Here is a 23496-nt window from a genome sequence, read left to right as displayed (position 1 = left end):
AATAACACCCGAGTCGACTTGTCTTTTTGGCAACATCCGGATAATCCAAAAAAGCATACTTTTAAATAAAAGACTAGAAACTCCTGCTGAACTAAAACTAAAGTTTTTCGCATATAAACGCTTAAATAGGCTACGGATTGTGATCTCTCCCCCCATCTCCCTCTTTCTCTTTCTCCTTCTCTCTCTGCTTCCCCTCATTTACCCCATATACCTATTCTGGTATCTCACCACACGACTAAATTAGACCAAAGATGATAAGAGCACAAAGCATTATAATTCCGCCGGGCTCCTCCTCCTTCCAGCCATGCGTCCTAATTAATGGGACACCCCCAGTCGCAAAAAGCCCCGCACTGGACTGCAACATAGTCAAAGAGTGAAAGGGAAGAGGGCGAAAGTGCCACTGGAGATAATTGATTACCTACCAATCAATGATAACTTGTTAGTAATCGTCAACTCTTTGGACCTCGCCATTTTCAGGGAGGCATCTCACTCCTGCGGACTTGCTGCTCCCGAGGATCGACACTTTGAAGACATCCCATTTTGGAATAAGATTTTCTTTTCTTCATTCTCTCCTCCGCGTCTTTGTTTTTTTTTTAACCTCCTAACTGTTATGTGACTTTTTTCCTCGATAGCTTCGCTCGTTTTTAACCGCTGAATATTTCGACGAAGTCCTGTATAAACTCTGCGCACAACCAATGATGACATCCAAAGAAGTGGCCAAATGTGATGCAGTGGAAAACAGGAGGCGAAGTCCTCTGGACCACTTGCCGCCTCCTGCCAACTCCAACAAGCCGCTGACCCCCTTCAGCATCGAGGACATCCTGAACAAACCGTCTGTGAAACGAAGTTACACAATTTGCGGCACAGCTCATCTAATTTCGTCCTCTGAGAAGCACCGTCCGTCCAGCATCCCTCTGTCCAGCCGGGCTCTCCTCACCCAAACCTCCCCGCTCTGCGCGCTAGAGGAACTGGCCAGCAAGACCTTCAAGGGGCTGGAAGTCAGCGTTTTACAGGCTGCAGAAGGTACATCTTCATCCCAAAAAAATACAGTCGAAATACACCTTTTTACGATTTAATATTAGGCGTTTTTTCTCATTCAGTGGCCTGCACTAGACAGAAAATGACCATTTGGCTACACCTTTTATTTTGCACCTTGTCAAGCAATACATTCATTAAATGCGCCTGTTTAATAGCCAGAGCAAAAATGTTCTCTTTTGTTCACCAATGCATATTTTTCCTCTAACATTATCTTCTCGAACAAAGCGGTGTTAAATTTCTGGGCTGTTCTTCAACGAAATAAATCACCACCGCTTTTTTTAATATTAGAGTCTCGTGTGTCTGGTGCTCACTATTTCCCAGTGGTGTCTGTGTAATTATCTTGTAATTACCTGTTCCCACGAGAGCTGAAGGCTTTAGTTATTTTTGCGTTAGGGTCACTTTTACGCGCACACTGCAGCGGTGCAGAGGAAGACCTGCACCTGCATGATTCACTGATTTTCACTCAGCCTCTGTCTCTCCCTCACAGGCCGGGACGGGATGACTCTATTCGGCCAGAGAAGCACCCCCAAGAAGCGTCGGAAGTCTCGGACGGCGTTCACCAATCACCAAATCTACGAGCTGGAGAAGCGCTTCCTGTACCAGAAGTACCTGTCCCCGGCCGACCGGGACCAGATCGCGCAGCAGCTGGGCCTGACGAACGCGCAGGTCATCACGTGGTTTCAGAACCGGAGGGCCAAGCTAAAACGGGACCTGGAGGAGATGAAGGCCGACGTGGAGTCGGCCAAGGCCGTCGGCCAGGTCCCCTTGGACAAGCTCGCCAAGCTGGCAGACCTAGAGAAATGCGCCAACGGCACGCTAGGCCACCCGCGAGGCGAGTCCCCCGCGCGGGGCGGACTGCAGGAGCACGAGCTCGCTCAGAAACTGCGGTCGTCGCCGCTGTCTCCATTCTCAGACCACACAACTAGTAAAGAGTGCTCAGAGGACGAGGACGTGGAGATTGATGTGGATGACTGATGGCGCAGCGTGAGGCTGGAAGGTCCAGAAACACAAAAAGACGATAAAACATCCCACCGAGGACTTGTATCTTACTGCTTATATTGTATACCATATCTCAGAACATGTACCAAAATGTGTGACTTTTATATCGGCACAGATAGACCTATTCATAGTGAAGCATGAACACAGAACAAGAAATATGCAGTGGTATTTTACAATGTATTCATTAGCAAACTGTTACTTCTTGCAATCAAAGCAATATGGTCTAAAATGACATGAGTAACTTATTATTTTTCTACACTATAGGCCAACACACACACCTACACTTAAACACACACACACACACACACACACACCTGTTCCATCGCTTTTCCCACATGGCCTACCCTCACACACCACAATGAAAGTGCTCCAGTTTTTTCATATTTTTTGCATGTAAATGCATGATTTGATTTGTGATCATTATCTATTTATTTTTACTTTATTCTTTTTTTTATTTAATAGTTTTTGTGTTTTCTGTGAGCCAAATCGCCATTGAGTCACATTGTCATTGCCGGTTCTTCTTCTCCTCTTCCTCCTCCTCCTCATCTGACTGTGACCCTTGACTTCAGTTCATATTCGGCGTTCCGATGCTGCATTGCATGATGATGATGATGATGATGATGATCGGAAAGGCAAACTCGGACATTCACAGTTATGCGTTTTATGGAAAATGCTCAAGCGATGGCGAGAAACAAAAATTAATATTGCGGTGATTTGGACGAGCTATATGCTACTTTTTAGATTTATTGTTTGGATACAATAGATTTACAGTTATAACTTTGTTATGTTTTGTACACCTGTAAGTGCCTTTCTTAAATCAGGACATTATTTGAAAACCAATGCACAGACTGTAATGTATATAGGCTACTATGGGAATAAAATGGCTTTTCTGAATATATCTTTTATGTTGTAATTCTTGAATTAATATCGAATATTCTTAGTATGGATATGATAGCCTGGGTTTGTTTTTTTTTTTTTTTTTAGTGAAGACAAAAACATATTTTTGAAACACGCTTTCATTGCCAATCTGGGCGTGTAAGCCTATCAAAAGCGGCCTATTTAGAGTTATTATTCTGAACTATTTTGTCCCTTTGTGTCCTTTTCTACTAGGATGCTCTAAACATTTTGTGGCCCGGAATCTCACATCTCCTTTCACATCCTAAATCCGTATCATGGCTTCTTGACCCTTAGACGTGTTTCTCCATTCGTTGCAAAAATTTATGTGAGAAACACAAATCTGGTGCCGGGGGAAAAAAAGGATGCCACAAAAACACAAAGTTTTGGGCCAGTTTCTCCGGGCCTTTATGGACCTTTTTTGTTCTGCGGGACTGGGCCGTAATTTTGAGCGTAAAGCATGAAAAGTGGGGACAAATGAGCAGCGTTCCCTGATGGGACGAGCCACAAAGGAGCAGGGCCGGTCCCCCGCAGGCAGCAATACTGAGACAAGTGTGTCCCACCGCACAAAAAGGACGCAAACGTTTGGAGGCCATATGGTTTTTGAAATTTCCTAACAATTTCAGACAATTTGATGGATTGAGTTAACCCTCCTTTTAAACAGTTTAACTGGGTGCGAACAAAGGCCATAATGCCTACATAGACTCTCCCTTCATGAGGGCATCTGCGGCTATTAATGTCTAGCCCTTTTCTTTGCCTGGCGTTTTGAACAAGTCAATGAATTACAATGAAACTGCCCCTTTTTTGTGAGCCGCTTGTCTTTCTCCGCTTTTTAGCTGTGGAATAATATGTTTGACTTCTGTCCAAGAACGTTTTCTAAACAAGAAATGGATTTTGTTGAAAGTGTTTTTAATGTTAAGTAGGGAGCCATAAAGAGTTTAGACTGTGACATTTATGCCAAAGTCTGGTTAGGGAGTCCTTTGTTTGTTTGCTTCTCATCTCTTTTTTTCTTCTTCTTCTGCCTCCTTTATTTCTTTTGTCTTTAAGGAGTTTAATGAAGCTGAAAACATGGTGATGTGAGAAAGAGAGAGTGTCCAAAAGAGGAACTCAAAAGGCTACCTCCCGTTTAACTCTCTTTGTTAAAAGAAATGATAAGTAGGGCTGTCTTCTTGTGACTTGTTTTATAGTGTTTGCGTTTTTTATTTTTGATTGTTTTTTATTCAGGGCAACCTGAATAAGTTTATGGACCTGTAAGCACTTAATATGGCTGAAGCTATTGAAAATTCTCTGTAGGCAAATTAGTCCTAGTAAAATGTATAATTCAGCAACACTTTGCTTTGACTCTCCTATTTAGTATATATAAGCAGTATATAGTCATTTAATAAATGTTTTATAACACATTATAATGTAGTTGAAAGCAGATATAAGTGTTTCTTAATGTATTTGTCAACATTTATAACTCCTCCTGTGGGCAGCCTACCCATAATTGGAGGCTGCTGTACAAACAGATCATGACAAAATAGTAAAACACAGTTGTTGTAATAATGTAAAATGTGTTTTCATAGGAGAAGTTATAGTTGTTGGCAAACGCTGTACATTAATAAACACTTAAAATGTCCATATATCTGCTTAAAACTACGTTATAGCATGTTATAAACCATTTCCCAAATGTTTGTATATGCTTCAAAATGCTACATAGGGGGAGGAGGTAAAGTGATACCTTTAATTCATATTTATTAATTACCTTTAAAATTGATTTTAAAGGTAAGCTACCTCCAAAGAAAAATTCAATTCGTTTCAGTTATTTTGTAAATTGTCTCGCGTATTGCAAAAAACATATTTTTTAAAACTGATCCTTTGTTTTACAACACTACAATACTACTACATTACAACACTCTGTGAATGTGTGTGTGTGCGCGCGTGTGTCTTCTGCAGCCTATTCTGAATCAAGCATATTTATGAAGGGAGAGAGTGTTAAGGCAGGCTAAGTTTATGGATTTCACTTGCTTATTTTATGAGGGCTTGTCAGGCGGGCTCGGTGATAAGTAATACTACAGTCTGTGGGACCACTTCGTGGTAATTAATCTGGAGGTCTTAAGTGTATTTCAGTATTTCACTTCAAGATGGAAAAAAATCACTACTTCAATCGTCCGGAAAATTGAAGTTTGATGCATGAGTCCCTACTGAAACAATAGTACAGCCCTCTCTCTTTCCATCTCCTCCCCTCCCCTTTTTATACTCTCTCTCTCTCTCTCTCTCTCTCTCTCTCTCTCTATCTATCTTATTATTTGCACCTTGTGGAAAACGTCTCAGGTGCAAAGTGTAAACTAATATTTGAGACGCTGGTAGAGTGACAGCATTTAAGACAAGCTTTAAAATGAATGAATTAGTTTAATGTTTCCAGTTTGTCCTCTCAAAATTAGAAAAAAACAAGTCTCATCCATCGTCTATTATAATAATAATAATAATAATCATTATCATTATTATTATTGAATAAGTATAAAAAGGAGATCAGTAAATGACTTTATTTTGCCTGGATTGCCTGAATTGTAGAGTTTTAATCATAGCCTTCCTGTGGAGCCAGTTAATACTTCAAACTTCAATTTTACGGGCTATTGAACTAAGCATGTTCCTGACAGAATTGATGTATGTATTAATTTCCTTTAACTGTTGATTAATTAGGCTGCGCTGAAGGCTCAAATGGAACAGTTTGTTTGGAAATTTGCATATTAATCAAATTCTAGTTGATCATTCAAATAATCCAGGCTATGTGATTTTTGGGGATGTAGCTTGAAAACATATACCAGGAAAATCAGTAAATATATACATAAATATTCTTTGCTGCTGCTGCTGCACTGTATTAAAATCAAACACTCAGAAAGCGTCACCCTAACCATTTGGACTAAATTGTTCATCCAGTTTTGTATTGCAGCCAATGCTCTGATAGATTAACATCATTACAACCAAACAGCAGCAAACCCATGTGCTTGTTTGTCTTATAAATAAACCAGTGAGGAAGGGGGGGGGGGGCGAGAGGAGAAAGAGATGCAGATTGGCTGTTGTATTTTGAACATTTGTGCTCTTAATTAAGTAAAAAAAAAAATAGGCAAAACCTTTCACAGACTGCTACCTACTTGATGTGGAAGTTAATCTGCCTCACTGCTACAGTTTTGGTGGAGACAGTAGACTTCAGATCGCAGGCAGATGGAGTTTGGGGGATGATAGATACTACAGATAGAAACTGTGAGAAGTCAGAAAGGTAAACAAAAGGCCGCAGGAAACAGTCTGCAGTTAGATCAAATATGAACTGTGCAGACCGTCATTTAAGAGTTATTAAATGGTCACAACGGGCAAAACTGCACCAGCATTATGAGCTTAGTATTTTCCAGCAGGGATATAAATGAGAATGTAAAGGAAATCCCCATACGTTAAAAATAATCCTACAAATCATTAGCAGCACATAAATTACATCAATAATCATTTCTAAAAGAAAATATTATGGATAAATATGGGTGTGGAGTGTAGACAAGAAATAGAGAAGGTAATAATTATAATGATGAGCTCAGGGGGTGAAGTTATTAGATTTAAGTGATGGAAAACTTAATTTCTTAGTTGCATAGAGCAAAAACACCAAATAAACAGAATAAATGAATAAATAATGGGAAACGAACTGAAGGTGTTCCTGATAGTAGTCATATGCAAGCACATCCAAATCTGATGGAGTCATCGTTTAAATCATGTGTCAGACCAAAACATACGGGTTATATAAAACTGTTAATGTTCAGACTATGACATGAATTTCTGAACTACATTAAAAAAACAAAACAAAAAAAAACAAGGAAGGAAGGAAGGAAGTGGAAAAGGAAACAGGAAGTGCAGATGTTGACAAGCTTCAAACGCCAGTCGGCCGCTTGGCCGCTGAGGAGAGAGATAAGCAGAGACACCTGCTGGTGTTCGCAGGACAGTGTACTCCACTACAGTGAGCAGTTAACCAGCCATGGGGTGTGTGTGTGTGTGTGTGTGTGTGTGTGTGTGTGTGTGTGCGTGTGTGCGTGTGTGCGTGTGTGTGCGTGTGTGCAGAAAAATGAAATATATTTAAACCAAATGTATATTAGCAAAGTTTTATGTATGTTATATTATTATATAGACAATACACAAACCAGTAATAAAAAATAAAAACAAATACACAAAAACTGGAATATTAGAAAACAAATACTCTCTCTCAAACGAATCTGCAAATTTGCTTTATTTGTATGATCATAAATAAGCTTATTGAAAAGCGCTTTGCACATAGTATTATGGAAGAAAAACAAAAATAGTATATCTCATAAGATGAGATATAGTTTAGCAATTTAATGTAGGCCTAATGTTAATGGTGGGGAGCACAGAAGAAAACAGATCAAACAAAAATCAAAAAGAGGAGGCAGATTTTGAGGGAGCTCGGTACAGTTTCATGACATGATCTGACATATTTGAATGCTCAGTTTTTCCCCCCTTAGAAAATATTGAATTTTGTTTTCATCTAAAATCTGTGAAATTCTTGGTAATTGAGTTGGATTTGCATAAGAACTCGGTTCTTATATCTTAATGCAGGCTAAAGTGTAGCTCTGTTTTCTCGATCTGTTTCTCAGTAAAATGTCCTATTAAACTTTTTGGAGGGCCAATAATACCATGTTCATGATAATAATAGATCTCTGGTGTCAGTTTCCACCCTACTGTACAATACTGCATTACTGGCTGACACATTGGACCCTCCCACGCTCCTGTAACATCTACTGAACACACCCACACTGTTTTACAGGCTGGGTGGAATGAATGAGGGACTCTGATCTAATAATATTTAAAATTAATTAAATTAATAAAATTAAATTCTAGCCTGTGCATACTATCTAGCAATGGTTAAAAAACTATTCAGCCAGAAGTAGAAATGCCTCAATTTAAACGTGAATGTGCAGAAATATTATCACCAAAATGCAGTTAAAGTATCAAAAGTAAAATACAGAATGGCCCCTTTCAGTGTGTTACAATATTGGATTATTATTACTAATCCATCAACATGTAAGCATAATGTTAATGTTGTATTGGTTGAGAATGAGCTCATTTGAACTTACTTTATATGTTGGGTATATATTGAGCTTTAAAGTAAATAGTGACTATAGCTGTCAAATACATGTAGTGGGGATAAATGCAGTGTAGTAAAAAGTGCAACATTTCCCTCTGAAATGTGGTGAAGTAGAAGTAGCTGAAATGGAAACACGAGCAAAGCCCGCTTCTCTTCAAAGACGCTTCATGTTATCTGCATTTTCAGATTGATCGCCACAAACAACTGAGGGAACCAACAGTTTTCTATTCACTTACCGGGGACCCAATCTACATGTCTGCGGGTCACAGTATTAAAGGCCCTAACTGCGCAGAGCTCATTTATAAAAGCCATTCACGGTACTTGCGCAGTCCTGCGCAGCATCAGCGCTCCTCAGCACTGCACTCTGTCGCAGACCGCACGTCATCAATGTTGGCGGTATTTTGAAAAAGAGGCGTCTGTTGTGGTCCGCGTTGTAGGGAAAAAAAACTGTGAAATTTACAAATTATGGTAAGACTACACGTATTTTGACTAATCATTGTAGTGCATATATGTACATAATAGAGTAGAGTGCGATGTTTTCACGTTCATTACAGAGAATATCGGCAATTCAACTTTTCATGTCTCCATCACACGAGCCATAACTAAGTTAGCCGACAGCTAATAAGACCTAGCCCATGCACTGTGCCAACTTTGTCTGTAATGTACTCAGTATTCAGAGATATACCCAAAGGCAAATCGACACCTTTTGGCCTTTTATGTTTCCGTGTTCAGGCTGAGGTGAAGCCAGGCGGCCAGACAGCAGCAGGGCTGTCAGAGGCCGCTCAGAGTGAGCTGATGGACCTGTGTGAGGATCAGTTTGCTAAGCTGGAAAAGGTAAACTGATGTTTTAACCTGTCGAGCCATGCTGTCCTTTCTAACCAATCGCTGGATGTGCAGAAGAAGGTACAAACTGTAGATTGTGTCTATCTGTGTTGCAGCTTCAGAATGAGATTATACTGAGTGAACCAGATTTCTGTGAGAATCCGCAAGAGCAGGTGAGATGATTGTACTTGTTCCTTGCTTGTTAACACACTTTTCGAGATATCATGGTTACAGGAGATACAATTTTTAGAAATGACATTTAAACAAAATGATTTGAATAAATGGCCAAGACAACATTTCCAAAGAAAAGATGTAAATCACTAACATTATTTTCAAAACTTTTAAGTTATTCTACTTATGTAGCTCTTTAATATACGCATAGTGTATATCAAAGGTCTTTACGGAGGCAATCAAAACTAACAACTATATATCTGACTGATCAACAATCAATTACACAACAAAATGATGGAATACAGGGAAGGAAGAAGAATACAGGAGAATAGTTTGGACTGCCATAAAAAGCTCATCAAACCTACTGTAGCTATTCTAGCACTACCAACTTTAAACCCTCTACGCATAAAACAAAATGGGAGAGAGATGTCAAAGTCCCTCAGTGACGCTGCAGATAACAAGTCACAAATGTGCTAGAAATGTTAACAACAAATGTGGCATTTCAGGATTCGTTCATCCATGTTTTTTGCATTACACACACTGCTCGTCAGTCAAATACACCCCTATGGGTTTGACACCACAAAGAACAAATACTATTGTACATACGACACTGCCTCACTGTGGCTCGTACCTCATCTCCACTGGCCAGAGTTAGCTGACCCTGTCCTCAAGCCAGAATCACCTCATCCTCACCTGTTGGAACAAATGTACTAAGATATCACCAAATCTTTCCAAGGCTTGTTTTTGTGGCGTTTAGTGAATGCTTTTAAACTGAAAAGTATTTCACCACACCAAACTGAGAGAAGAAAAGTGTCAGTTTTCTTTTGTGTTACAGTATTTTTCTGTCACTTGAGGTTTTACAATCAGCTAGAACAAGAGCAGATCAAGATTGCACTGTGATACATTTAGGGTCAAGTGTTGTAAAATCATTATGAAAAACAATAGATTCATTTTTCCAAAACGTTTGAAAATTTTGATTTAAACAAAATCCTTTTTTGCCTTTTCAGTATGAAATTTAATTTTCCTTGTCACATTTTACACAATATTGTCAGGCAATTTGTTTTTTATTTATAAAATGTGATATTTGTGAATGTAAATAACTTAACTCATTAGCTAATCAATACCTTAATCATCATTCATAAATGTCATGTGTTTGTATGAATATTCTTCTGTAGTCAGTAAATCGACTGATGGCGACAGAAGCTGAACTGAAGCAGTGGCTGACAGTGGAGCCGAAATGTAAGTCCTCCATTAACACTGTTATAGAAGCTGTAACCATAATTTAATATAAGTATTTACAACTGAAGTATGAATATCACAAATCAGTACCCCAGTTTTATGCCACAGTTACAGTTTAATTTCCTTCCACATTTCAAAAGAAACAATTTTTCCTGATGTGAACCTGGTGCGACAAACATAACTGTTTAATCAAGATTTAATCTTGTGACTATATAAAATCCAGGCTCTCAAATCAAATTGAAAGTGTTCCATCTGCTGTATCTAATCTACAAAATTAACATTTTTAAAATGCATTTGTTTATTTACTTATTTTACTCCATCCAGTGCTGGCTGCAAATTCAGAAGTTTTACTTCAAGCTGGAAAAGAAGAGGTATGTCTGTGTGTAAAATGCAGCACTGAAGAATGTGTCTTATTGAAATACCTTATTTAAATGCATTGCTCCAGTTATGCAATCCATTCTCCCACTTTGTTTTCCACAGATGCTCAAGATGTGCTCTGAACTTGAGATGATTGTTTCTTGCTACGAAGCAAAGAGAGACAAACTGAGAGAAACTAAAGAACTGTACGTAACCTTTTAGCTATAGTGCAGGCTTTCCATAACTTACTGTCCTTCCTCAGGGCATGTAAACGCTTTTCAGAAGTGAATGGAAGAGGCCTTTCAAAGACTTTTCATTTGTTTTGCTCTGTGTATTGTTCTGAAAGTTTGTGTTTTTTAGTGAACAGAAGTGGCTGGAGGAGAAGAAACAGGCGCTGATAGCTGCCAAAGATCATGTTGATCGACTTCGAATGGAAAAGGAGAAATTATCAGAGCACAGGTGAGTATGATGGCAAAGTAACACTAAACCAGAGTTCAGGTTCTGAGTATCTGCACTGGAGGGAAAATAATGCAGTTCTGCTAAAATGAATGACTGTGAATATAATCAAATTAAACTTTTAAAACAATAGTGTGTGTGTGTGTGTGTGTGTGTGTGTGTGTTGACATGCATTCCACAGTGTATTGCTGGACACCAAGGCGAAAATCAAGAAAATGAAGGTCTACATTGAAAGGTTGACCGAGTCTTTGGGAGACATACTGGAGAAGCATGTCCCTCTGCCTCAGAATGAATCCAGTACAAACAAGAAGAAGAAGGTGCGGTGACCTGTTTTGTGTGATGATCGTCTTTTTGCTTTTGCAGCCTGTTTACATCCAAAACCTCTGCTGTTGCTACCCCAGTGCAGCTTACCATCTTTTGTTTTAATTTTCAGAACATTTCCCAGGAGTTAAATGAAGACTTGATTTCACTTAATGAAATTCTTGAGGTGGGTTTTGATGCATTCAGCTTTGATGTCCAATTAATTTTCCTTGCTTTAATTGAAAGCAGTCAATATCAGAAATCAGAATCAGAAACAGGTTTATTGTCAAGTTGGTTTTCATATACAAGGAATTTGTTTGGGTGTTACACAAAGAGAAAAAAGTACTGCAAAAGTCAAGAATCGTAAATATAAGATAGAAATTTACAATAAAAATATGTTTAAAAATGTTTATATATTTATATATTAAAATGAAAAGAGCTGGACAGTTTTTATAATGAAGAGGATGGAATGTGCAAAATATTGACTAAGAACTGTACAAATATTTCCAGTGTAAAGAAAATGTGCAATATGAACAAATATTTCCATTAATGAAAGCAGGTGCTAGCTGTCTGCCGGTTAGGATTGGTTTTGATGAGGGATTCTGGCAAGATATTTTCAAGAAACTGAAAAACTGATTATGTATTTTTCACCCTGATACTTTAAAGGTTTTTGTTATTCTGTCAGGATAACAGTGAATGCTTAAAGGCCCAGTTCGCCCAAAGCACTGGTGGATCCCCAGTTGTGCAGATAGTTAAAATGTTCAGGTTTTGTGAGTAACTGAGACTTCTCACAACAGTGCAGTTGAGATGAATGGCATGGGTTTTGTTTGTGGTGTTCAAAGCAACAACAAAAAAAAAGACATTGATGTGTTTTTCCATTAACAGCATCTTTGCCAGCATCCCCAGCATCGGGATAAATCATAGACTTTACTGCAGATACTAATTTTAGTGTGGTATTGTAGCAGCATTTGCAACTACACTTATAGAACTCATATCTGCTAATTTGAAAATGTCATGGTACAGGTTTCTTGGCCAAATTGTCTTGAGATAATTTCAATAATTATTACTTAAATAAGATGAATATCTTTAAATAGTGTTAAAACACTTCACAGAACAGTGCATGATGGTAGCGACTGTGTTGTTAACTGTGTTGTGGGATGCATCTTCATGGACCATGTCCTTTTGAAGGATGCAGGTCCTTTTTCACAGCAGACATTTTGACGTATTATAATTAATAACGTAACATTAGTTTCATTTAGGGGGGGGGCTTCTACATGTGTTTGTTGTTGGTTATTGCTGTAATGACAACAGTAAAAACCAAGACTATACTATAACTAATTGTACTTTCGATGATAGTGAATAGTTATATCGCATTTTTGTCACGTCATCTTTCTGCTAGCATCTTTTTCCAGTGTGCGTTGTCAAATAGAGACAGTAATACAAACCAAAATCTATTAAATGATCTCTCTAAATGCCTTCCTGCATACTTTATAAGTTGTATCATCATCTTGCACCATTACTTAACCCTTAACACCATTACTTCTCCCTCTGTCTTCTGTATCCCCACAGCTGCTCATGAACAAGATCCTGAACACACCACACGACCCCTACGTCACGTTAGACAACACATTCTGGCCACCGTACATAGAGATGCTGCTCCGCTATGGTATTGCTGTGAGGCACCAAGAGAATAACTTCAAGATCCGCCTGGAAACCTTTTGTTAAGGTGATGGTGCATTAGGCATCTCAAGCACCACTTATCTGCTAGTGTTTCTAATTCGAGTCTGCTTGTGTAGTGCTATCATTATGTATATTTATGTAAGCTGATATGAAGACCAACTGTGCTGGGAAAGCGAGGAGGCTAGTGATTTACAGTATGTTTATTGTATCTATCACAGCTGTAGTGTGTATTATAAAAGGAGTATTTGCCCATTTAAGCTTCACATAAGTATTTATTGGGTTAAGAATGGTTTTGTATGTACAGAGTAACAATGGGTCCTTTTTAAAAAGTAGAGAACACCTGAAAGTTGAAATGAAAGTTGGACTTTTTTTGACAAAGCGCTGTCACTTTCATGTAAACTCATGTTAATACTCAATAAGGTTGAAAGTCTTCCCCTAACCACATATTTCATTTGATCCTACTTTCATAGCTTTTATCATTGGCAAGGTTTAATCAGCAATGACATTGTATGTTAGTATTTATCTGTGTTCTTTAAATTGGTCTTAAATTCTAGCAGATTTGTCTGGTTCCCAGGCTACTTACATTCAGTTTCATTTAAAGTGCTTCAAATTTCTTAAAAGTTGACCTTCTGATACCCCAACTGTGTACTGTATATATGTAGATTTTCTTCATTTGTTTGTATATAGTTTCTTTTTCATGTTCAATAAACGTGGGAACTGCAGATGTGGTGTTGTGTTCAGGAAAAAAACGCATATATTCAATGATCATTGGTTATGTAGACAACCAGTTAGCATCTTTTCAGTCAAAATGATTAACGGGAGATGGTGGATACACTTTTAGTGCAGATAATGATTTAATTTTTTATTTTTATGAAAATGTGGAACTCATGAGAAACGTTGTGCGTCAGACGACGTCAGAACTGTCGTCCAATCCGGTGCGGCCGCTGAATCAGCTCTAGAATTTCTGTGGGCGGAGAAGGGATTCCGGTTCCGGGTGTTTTCATATCCCACTCGGAGGCGTTCATCCCTCTGATTATGGTCTTTTATCAGAAACTTATTTCGATTGACGACTGATTAAAATAGATTTCTTTTTATTAAAGAAGTCCAACAAAAGCCGTGAACATGACGACCCGCTCGGAGAGAGAGAAGGCCCAGAAACTCAACGAGCAGCACCAGGCCATCCTGTCCAAAATGCTGAGAGAGGAAGACAACAAGTACTGCGCCGACTGCGAGGCGAAAGGTGCGACATTCACACTATCGAATGTTTTCATTTTTACTACACAAAGTTAACATTTTCACCGAGAATCCGCCGCTAACGCTAACTAACAATGCATCATCTGCGTTGGTTAGCTTAGCTAAGCTAACTTGCTAGTGTGTAGCTGGCTCAGGCTAGTCAGCTGACATCTATTTCCCTTATGCTAAATTAGGCTAACTAATTAGGCTAACTAGCAAGCTAACTTCTCTATATCTACATACGCTCCCCAGAGTGCCTCTCCCTTACCGTCGCCTTCAGCCCAGCTGTCGGGTGTCACAAGCTTTTAACAAACTGTGGCAGAGTCCTCCAGAGGAGCTTTACTCAAATTTTCATGTTAGGTCATTGGTAAAGAATGCAAAGCTTTCCTTCTGGCACTTTAAGTCACTACAAGATCGTGCATGTTTATGTTTTTCTTCAGACATCTCTCCATTTTCAATTCACAGTCAGTTTTTCTTGCTTCATCAGGTCCAAGATGGGCATCTTGGAATCTGGGAGTATTTATCTGCATCCGGTGTGCTGGCATCCACAGGAACCTGGGAGTACACATATCCAGAGTTAAATCAGTCAACCTGGACCAATGGACCTCAGAGCAAATTCAGGTACCGTTTTATTCTTTATGTACTTTGGTTCAATTGCAGAAGAAGAAGCCTTTATCACCTGAATACTAAATCAGTGTAATTAAGTTTGGTGAGATGTTATTGCAAAATCTTAGTTGTATGGGACATAAGGAGATTGATTTCAGCATCGTTTTACTTGTGCATATCTGTCCTCTATTGACAGCCAGCCTTTCCATTTCAGTGCCTCAGACCTGTGACAATATTGAAAATTTCCATTTTACTCCCAATAATTTAGCACTGCCCCTCAATGAAGTTTGTGGACTTGTGAGAGACAGATTAAAAACAAAATGGTCAAATTCTGTGCATCAGAGGGTGAACTTTTCTAACTTTTAGTCCCTAGTGTGGGTCAAGCTTCAAACATACTGGATCCTACACTTCTCATAATGCAAAATGATAGGGTCTGTAAGTATGCCACATGTCATTTGGAAGTTATCATAATTACCAGTTTTGCAAATTAATGTAAACGTGAACATCCACGTCATAATTACAACTGGAAAACACTTTACTGAAAGCTCAAATATATCCAATTTGGCACTTTTTAATGCAAAAGTGCCTGAGAAATTAAATAAATATGGATGTCTCACATCAGCCAAGGTCCTTTCCCATCTGTGCCCCCCAGCCTTCCACTCATCCTGCCTGGTATAAGCGCACCTGTCACAAACACCACGACCCCAGTTTGTAACACAGACTTTATATTAAAGGTTTGAGCTCTTAAACCCAGGCCAAGATAACCCCAATGACCCAGTCTCCTATTTACCCCCCTGTCCTTCCTTTTTTCAGAGTATACAGAACATGGGTAACACCAAGGCCAGGCAGCTTTATGAGGCCAACCTTCCAGAAAGCTTCAGAAGACCTCAAACAGACCAGTATCCTTCACTATCAGCAGACACACTGAAAGTACTTAAATGTGCCATACTGTATATACTAAAGTTTTTAATCTTGGCCTGTTTGTTGCCTCTTTTTCCCTTAACTGTGGTATAAGAGCTGTGGAATTCTTCATCAGGGATAAATATGAGAAGAAGAAATACTACAGCAAGAATGTGACCAATGGGAGCAGTGTATGTATCAGTTAATTTTTCTTATACTATGTAAGTCTTATGTACATGGCTTTTTTTTAAAAGTAGTGTACACACTTTTAAAGGCACGTGGTTTAAGCTGGCATCAGGTTTTTTGTTGTTCAATTTGAGTTTCTTTTGTTTTTTTCAGCCAAAAGATGGTAAGAAAGAGAGGGAGCCAGACCGAGGGAACAAGGTGCCATCCTACACCAAGGTAAGTATCTCACACACATTCCTGAGTAGAGCTATGTAAACATGTTCCTCAGCATTGTTTTTGTCCCATAAGGATTTTGCCCTGCTTATTTTGTTTGTTTTAACTACTTTTTAAAGAGTGAAGAGTCCAGGCCAGTTCCCAAAATTAGCCCCGCCAAGACCTCAGAACCCTCTGTGAACCTACTAGGCCTTGGTGAGTATCTTTGTGCTTCTTGTGTTACTGGAAAATAAAAATCATCTGAAATGTGCCATATGAATGTGCTGACTGAGATATTTGTAAGGTTTCAGCTTGTAATTTTTGCCGGTTCTGCAGATCTAATAAATGATTGGATGATTATAAACTAATTGAGCTGGGAGTTTGGAGTTTTTATGGACTTGCTGGACGTGCTGTGTAATTCTTGATTACTGATATTCATATTCACATATTCTCATGTACATAGCATTTAGGAACCACAGTATATTGGAATTTTACTGTATATATGAGTGCAGGCTGTCTGGAACTCTGGCTTGGTGTAGCATGCTGATTCTGTAGCATGTTATGGCTGTGATTATATACCTTTTCAGTGCGTCCTCACAGCAGGGGATAACTGCACTTGACCAAGATATTGTGGTCCATAACTGTCTCCGTCTTAAGCTTGTGTTGTCACTGTAAACTTGTTGGCTCTGTGTATTAATCGAGCAGTGGGCGTGAGAGAAAGCATCATCTTTAAGAGGCTCACCGTGTTCCCCTTTCAGTTAGTTTCTAGCACTTGTGTAACAGGAGTCACTGTGACTGTACATTCTTGTTGCTTTCGTCTAATGGGCAGCAGACTAACCATTATCAGATTGGCTGTGTTGTCTGTATCACAACTCTAATGAAGTCTGTTGATGCAGGTTTTGTGAGGTAATTAGAGGAAGCGCTAAAGCTGCCAACTCCGTCACTGAGGTTAGCGACTGACTAGTAACTTCTTGTTTTGTTTTTACATCTGATCTAGATCTCTTTTTTCTTTTTGGTGAGCGTCAGTTTTTAAATTTTACAAGAGACAAGGCGAAAGTGGCAGTGATTCCTGTGAGGTAATTTTGGGTTTGCTCATGGATCCATTGCTGGATCACTTGAAGCAGGTCTTTCAGTGTACAAGTGGAAGTTATGTGGATATTTCTGTTAAATGGTGGGGTAGAATGACAGGTTATTGTTTGTCTATTAATTTGTGTACTTGTCCATCTGTCTTTTCAATGACATATCTCTGACATTAGTGATTGAATGTGGATAGCGAGGAATAATCACTTCATTACAGCAATTTCATTTACGATTTAAAAGAAAATTACATTTATGCCACTGATTCATGCTTGGAGGGTCATTGCATTATTTGGATAGCATGTTTACTCTTCTTGTTTTGTGGCCAATGATCTTTAAGGGTAAAGTGATTAATTTTTTATTGTGCTAACTGTTCTGCTTACTGTGCAAGCAGTTCTGCAGCTGTGGGAGGGCATTGCAGTTAAATAAATACAAAGACAACACATTCTCACATTAGCAAACAAGCTCTGTTTGTTCTACACCGCTTTTCACAGCAATTACATATTGTATTAGGATTTTATTTATGATCTTTCATAAGTTCTTAGTGAATTCAGGTAGAATATCATTGGGAAATCTTCAATGACAGTGTTGATTTTTTTTTTTTTCTAACTGTGTAAGATTTTTTTGCACCTGTAAAACCAGTTTTTTTCACCTCTGTCACAGATGCACCGACAGCTGCATCAACTAACAATGGTACCACGAGCACAAGCCAGAACAACAATGACCTGGATATATTCGGCCCCATGGTGTCCAACCCCCTCCCTGCGTCAACATCCACAGCTCAGTTTTCTCAGGTAAAACCAAGCAAGAATTCCCTCGTCCAGATTTACTACTAATTTCTGAAATGAGGTAGATTTGAATTGTGAATTTTTCTGTTTCTGTCAAGTTTGAATGAAGTGTGTTTTACAATTTTCTGCGAGGTAAAATTACTGTTTTTCTCAATGGAGTCTGGTGGGCTAAAGCTACCATTTCTTTTTGTCTGAGATGCTGGTTCTTTAGTGCGACATTTAGTGGCAGTGAATGTCGCTGACAGCAGTGGTTCCCAACCTATTTTGTCAGACATACCCACACAGCCCTATCAGTACCCCTTTGATAGATGGGATGATATTTTTCAGTGGAATTTGTCAGTAGTTTTGGCCAAGTTTGCAATTGTACTACTGCCATTTGGAGTGACAGAAACTGGTTGTTTCAACCATTTACAGTATCTTTACTTTTAGCTTTTTGCTGTCTTTTTAAATAGATCAACTTGCAATTGACTCAGGTTGATGGAAAACTGAGGCATGTCTTGTACAGACTACCACAGTTATTGTGACAATAACTATAAAGATCACCATCAGACAAATTTGTAATCTTACTTGTGTGTTGATTTTTCTCCTAAACAAAAATATGTAGATATATATCATCAAATCAAAATTTCTGTATTTTCAAATTAGCTGAGCTGCACAATTTTTCCACGTACCTACTGGTAACTGCAGAAGTACCCTTTGGGGGACTCCCTGGCTTACCGGACCAAAGGTAGAAAATAGCTGAATCATAGCATAAATGTCATTAAAGAGCTGAATATTTTGATATGTGAATGGTTTCTGTATGGATGCAGGAGTAGCAGTAATGGGGTTTATTGAAGAGAGAGAGCGAGAGAGACAGGAAGTGTGAGAGATGGACAAAGAGACAGACAGACAGAATGAGTTAGAGGTGTGTGTGTGTGTGTGTGTGTGTGTGTGTGGCTAACTGCACTAATTAGCTCAGGTCAATCAGCTGTGACTCCCCTGAGATCCAAGGTTGCCATGGTGATGCTAACTGCTGTGTGTGACTGGCTGAATGAGTTCAAAGACCATAACTCCTATCGCCAAAGTTAAAATACTGTAAGAGAGGGGGAAACCTGCTGCAGAGGCTGTGAGAGACTTGTGTGTGTAGTGTCAATAATGTGGGAATGAGAGCAGGTTAGAAATGTCCCTTTTTCTGCCTGCCTCCCTGAAAATTGTGGTCTAGATAATATGCTGTTAAGTCTGTACGACGGTTGGCTGGCACTGCTGTCACTTTGAAGCTGACTGTGGCAAATGAGTGAGTTTGTTTGACTCCATAGTTACATGTTTGTGACTGGCACACTTTTTCCTACTTTTTGATGTATAAAGTATGCATGAAGAGTGAAAATTGTGGGAATGACGGCAAGTTGAAGAGAAGAGTTTCAAAATTTTTTACAGATTCTCTGACAGCTGGGTCCCTCACTCTAACTCTGAATATTTCGCCCAATACACACTTATGGGAGTGTGTATTGCATCAGAAAAGGACTGAAAATATCATGAGTTTTAAACTGCGATTGTGTGAAAAGTATGACAGAAATGATGAAGTTGAATTAATGTGAGAAAGTCCCAAGGATTGTGAAAGTTTTTTTTAAAGTTTGAATGGAGTTTCTGTGTAACTGTATGTATTAGTGGGAAGAGCTTGAAGATGAGGCGGTGTTCATTGACTGCCATAGTAAAAAGTTGAATAATACCCAGAATGTACAGAAGAGGAACATTTTGATGTTTGAATGGAGTTTCTATGTTGAAAAATGAATTTACAGTGATATAAACAGAGAGAAGCAGCACATCCTCACATTTGAGAAGATGGGAACCAGGGCACATTTTGCATTTATGCATTCATTTTATTTTTCCTAATTAGTGCAGCCAAGCCTCTTGACTTTGACAGAGAGAGAGAGATAAAGAAATTTGTTATCACTGTGTTATTGCTGCGTCACGGAACAGGTAGTACTGGTAAAATAACTTGTTAGGCCTATGGGATTTAATTACCACCAAGCCTTATGGCTGTACCAGCTACTAACAGGACACAACTGCAATATGGGGTATTATTATGCAGGACGGGCCATTATCTCTCCATTTATAAATTAATAAAATATGAAAACCATTCTCTCAAATTTGGCAAACAGCTAATGGCTGTTTGTTTGTATGGCAAACAGGTCATAAACTTCCTCTCATGTGATTCATTTTGCTACTTCTCACATAGCCGTGAGCCTGAACAGCGCCTATTTATTTATAGAACCTTTTGTTGATGATAATTTGGTGGATCATTTGAAGCTTGTTATGTCAGGACAACACGCAGGGAGTGAACCTAAACTGTCAAAGGACCAGCAGGTGTACAATGACTACAGTAAAACTATCCAATATTTGAGCTGCTGATGTTTCGTATGCATCTTAAACAAGTGAATCACTGTTATTTTGTACTTTCGCCAGGTTTTCAAAAAGTTGGGATCTTTTTCCTCCTTTCAGGTGAGCTCCAGTAACGCAGCCAACACTCCGACACAAGCTCCAGCAGCAGGAGGCGGGGCCAGCTCAGGGTCAGGGCAGGGAGACCTCGATTTGTTCAGTGACAGCAGTAGTACCACTAAATCTGACGACATGGCCAAGAAGCCCCTGTCGAAGGACTCCATCCTGTCCTTGTATGGAACCAACAGCATGTCTCAACAGGCCCCCGCTGGTGAGGACGTAAACGTGTAGAAATAATGGGGGGTGGGGGCGGCACAGTGTCTGACTTTGAAAACCCCTGGGCTACAGTAACATTTTACTCACCAAGTTAATACTGAGGTCTGTGGATGTGGCTCGTAGGTCCCAACAGAGTTCCACAGAGCTCGCCTAACAAGCAGGCTCCTTTTTAAACACACAATCCTCCCACACCTCACACATTAAAATACTGGCTTGAAAGTCATTTTTGTATGCTTAACATTCTTTGTTTTGCATATCTTCTTCCCCCCTCAGCTGGCATGTTCATGGGCCCCTCCCAGATGCAGTTTCCTGTCCAGGCCACTGCTGGTTATCAGGCCTTCCCTGGCATGGGCACGGCCATGCCGCCTACAACTGTCATGGGTGCCATGATGGCTCAGAGCGGGGCAGCCATGATGGGGCCCAGTCCGGGCATGATGGTTGGGATGACGATGCCTAATGGCTTCATGGGGAATGCGCCAGCCGCTGGTGTGATGGGCATGGCACCGAGGATGATGGGACCACAGGGTGGTGCGATGCCTGCAGGCATTGTGCCTGCTCAGGGCATGTACACCATCCAGCCTGGGCAGCAGGCTCAGTGGAACATGGGTCAGGTATGGACAGTCTTCAAGCTATGTTGATTACTGCAGCATTGTAAGAGGTTATTTAAAAAGCAACTGCACACTAAATCTTCTTTTGTCAGGTTGTGGGTTGTGTTCAAGTGTATGACGCATACGGTGTGATTTGTTTCACATGTAACCACACCCAGCTGTGATGATGCATTGCATAAAAGTGTATTGTATTGCTTTACTATACAGGGTGTGGGCAGAGCATCCGGCAGCCACCAGATGGCAGCACAAGCAGAACTGTAAAACAGGAGCTGTGTCCCAAATCCATACTACATAATATTTCAGGTTTTGAATATGTAGTGTGGCACTGGAAAGATGACAAAATATAGTAATCTCAAAACAGCCAGATTGCGTACTTAATTTTTGAGTTTGCCGTTAATAGACAGTGTTCCCCCACAATCCAATGCACAGCTGGAAAAAAATTAAAACCAATTGTGGGTTGTGATGAAACAGCACCAGGAACACCATAGAAAACAAAAACTAACGATTACATTTTTTGTTGTATCATTCATTACCTGTTAGTATAAAACAGTTAGGTATGATGACTTTTTGTATACCAACTGCAAAAACAGTATACCATAAGGATTATGGTTTACTGTTGTATACCATACTGTTGTATACCATGTAAAAGAGTTTCCCTTCGGGGATCATTAAAGTATTTCTGATTCTGATTATTGCATAGTGAATGATGCATACACTTAGTATGTAGTAAGGAATTGGTACACAGCACGCCTATAGATACTCTGTAGGGCTTCAATAATCGATTCCAGACCCCTAGAAAGCAGAAAGGAGACACCAAAACAAGCCAGTAAAGAATGAAGTCAAGTGAAAAGGTGGTGCAGGAGGAGCTTTGGTTTCAGCTCAACTTTGACTGCAGTTTTTTTAGAAGCATTCTTTTACCTCAGTATGTCTCAATCAAACTACAGAGAACATGGACTAGTTTTAGGACAGGGCTGTGGTTAGAAGTTAAATATTACAGGTTTCAATCCATGATGTTATGCTGTAGTGTTAATACAGATCTCTTTAACATCCTCAGGTGAATCAGCAGATGTCAGGGATGACTCTGAACGGTGCAGGTGGCCAGATGGCCTTCGGTCAGCCTCCGTCAGCTATGGGTGGATGGGCCGCCACTGGATCTGGCCAGACTCTGAGCACACAGCTATGGAAGTGAGCCTTCGAGCAGGTTGATGGTCGGGCAGAGTAAGAGTCGAGGTTGCAGACAGTTCAAAATGTATCTTGTGCTTCTTTGCACCTCACTATGAACTGATGCCCATTTCCATCACGGACCAGCCTTCAGAACATGAAAATTATCTCTTTTTTTCCCCTTCTCCCTTTCTCTGTCTCTCTTTCTCTCTATTGTGTGAGTGAATTTGGGAGTCATACAGGATTACAGCCTGGCAGTTTCTGCCTGTCGTATGGTTTTTGATCATAACTTTTATTTTCCTTTTTTGGAAAAAAATTGCAAGGAAATAACAGTCCCAACAAAAATGATATCGACATATCAGAAAAGCTGCAGGACCAGTTACACAAGCTTTTATTGTATCACTGTATCATTATAAGATTATAGAACATTTAAATGAATAGTATTTAAAGGGAGAAGATATGACTATCAAGTCTGTCAGTACTGCTCCCAAATGTACAGCGCTGTATAACCTTCTTTTAAAGTACTTGTGGTTCCCCTATAAAATTAAAGTGATAATAAATGACTCGCTTTGATGTGTCTTCTATGATTCAAGTGTTAGTTTTTAAAGGCTCAATCCTAAAGTAGGGGGAAATTTATGTTTGAGGTTTGGTGTTAAGTTGTTAAAGGGCCTTGACAAAATTTATGTGCATGTTTGTGTCCACCACAACAAACTGAACAAAGGGAATGAATAGTATGGGGGTTGTTTTTTTTTTTATTTATTTATGTATTTATTTATTTATTTATTTAATTGTAAGTATAATTTCATGCTTAATATTGGCTGCAATTTAGACAGCGAACTGTTGGTGCGGTCATTGTGTAGGTGGAGAACGTAGCTCAAGCCATTGTGGAAGGAAGAACTGTGTTTGTACTGGTGTAATGTAGTGTACGGAGGGGAAGAAATATACCTGCAGGGACACACCCACTTCTTTCTCCTAT

The 23496-nt window shown here is 39.5% G+C and overlaps 3 protein-coding genes across 3 annotated transcripts; all 3 read left to right on the top strand.

Moving 5' to 3' along the window:
• The first annotated feature begins 339 nt into the window (after positions 1 to 339).
• On the top strand, positions 340 to 2935 carry lbx1b (ladybird homeobox 1b). The gene is made up of 2 exons (XM_044191435.1): positions 340 to 1023; positions 1526 to 2935. The coding sequence occupies exons 1-2, from the start codon at positions 696 to 698 to the stop codon at positions 2011 to 2013; spliced, it is 816 nt and encodes a 271-aa protein (XP_044047370.1). The 5' UTR covers positions 340 to 695; the 3' UTR covers positions 2014 to 2935.
• Positions 2936 to 8372: 5437 nt separating this feature from the next.
• cenpk (centromere protein K) lies at positions 8373 to 13800 on the top strand. The gene is made up of 10 exons (XM_044191428.1): positions 8373 to 8521; positions 8786 to 8887; positions 8992 to 9048; positions 10222 to 10285; positions 10610 to 10656; positions 10766 to 10848; positions 11003 to 11101; positions 11280 to 11415; positions 11532 to 11585; positions 12968 to 13800. Exons 1-10 carry the CDS (start codon positions 8519 to 8521, stop codon positions 13121 to 13123), a joined length of 801 nt encoding a protein of 266 aa, XP_044047363.1. The 5' UTR covers positions 8373 to 8518; the 3' UTR covers positions 13124 to 13800.
• Positions 13801 to 14036: 236 nt separating this feature from the next.
• On the top strand, positions 14037 to 23083 carry LOC122873986 (stromal membrane-associated protein 1-like). Its single transcript, XM_044191423.1, has 10 exons — positions 14037 to 14318; positions 14799 to 14932; positions 15731 to 15816; positions 15933 to 16008; positions 16157 to 16219; positions 16336 to 16411; positions 17936 to 18066; positions 20539 to 20746; positions 21025 to 21362; positions 22414 to 23083. The coding sequence occupies exons 1-10, from the start codon at positions 14201 to 14203 to the stop codon at positions 22546 to 22548; spliced, it is 1365 nt and encodes a 454-aa protein (XP_044047358.1). The 5' UTR covers positions 14037 to 14200; the 3' UTR covers positions 22549 to 23083.
• The last annotated feature ends 413 nt before the right edge of the window (positions 23084 to 23496 follow it).

The sequence above is a fragment of the Siniperca chuatsi genome, linkage group LG3, assembly GCF_020085105.1.
Source record: "Siniperca chuatsi isolate FFG_IHB_CAS linkage group LG3, ASM2008510v1, whole genome shotgun sequence".
NCBI classification, from domain to species: Eukaryota; Metazoa; Chordata; class Actinopteri; order Centrarchiformes; family Sinipercidae; genus Siniperca; species Siniperca chuatsi.
Note: the sequence above shows the minus strand (reverse complement) of the source record. Positions and strands in the feature narration are given on the sequence as shown.

Coding starts and splice junctions, on each gene's coding strand:
- lbx1b (XM_044191435.1), top strand. CDS start 696: ATGATGACATCCAAAGAAGTGGCCAAATGTGATGCAGTGGAAAACAGG. Junction 1,024..1,525: donor CGTTTTACAGGCTGCAGAAG/GTACATCTTCAT, acceptor TCTCCCTCACAG/GCCGGGACGGGATGACTCTA.
- cenpk (XM_044191428.1), top strand. Junction 11,416..11,531: donor GTACAAACAAGAAGAAGAAG/GTGCGGTGACCT, acceptor TTTAATTTTCAG/AACATTTCCCAGGAGTTAAA. Junction 11,586..12,967: donor CACTTAATGAAATTCTTGAG/GTGGGTTTTGAT, acceptor GTATCCCCACAG/CTGCTCATGAACAAGATCCT.
- LOC122873986 (XM_044191423.1), top strand. CDS start 14,201: ATGACGACCCGCTCGGAGAGAGAGAAGGCCCAGAAACTCAACGAGCAG. Junction 14,319..14,798: donor CGCCGACTGCGAGGCGAAAG/GTGCGACATTCA, acceptor TTGCTTCATCAG/GTCCAAGATGGGCATCTTGG. Junction 14,933..15,730: donor GGACCTCAGAGCAAATTCAG/GTACCGTTTTAT, acceptor TCCTTTTTTCAG/AGTATACAGAACATGGGTAA.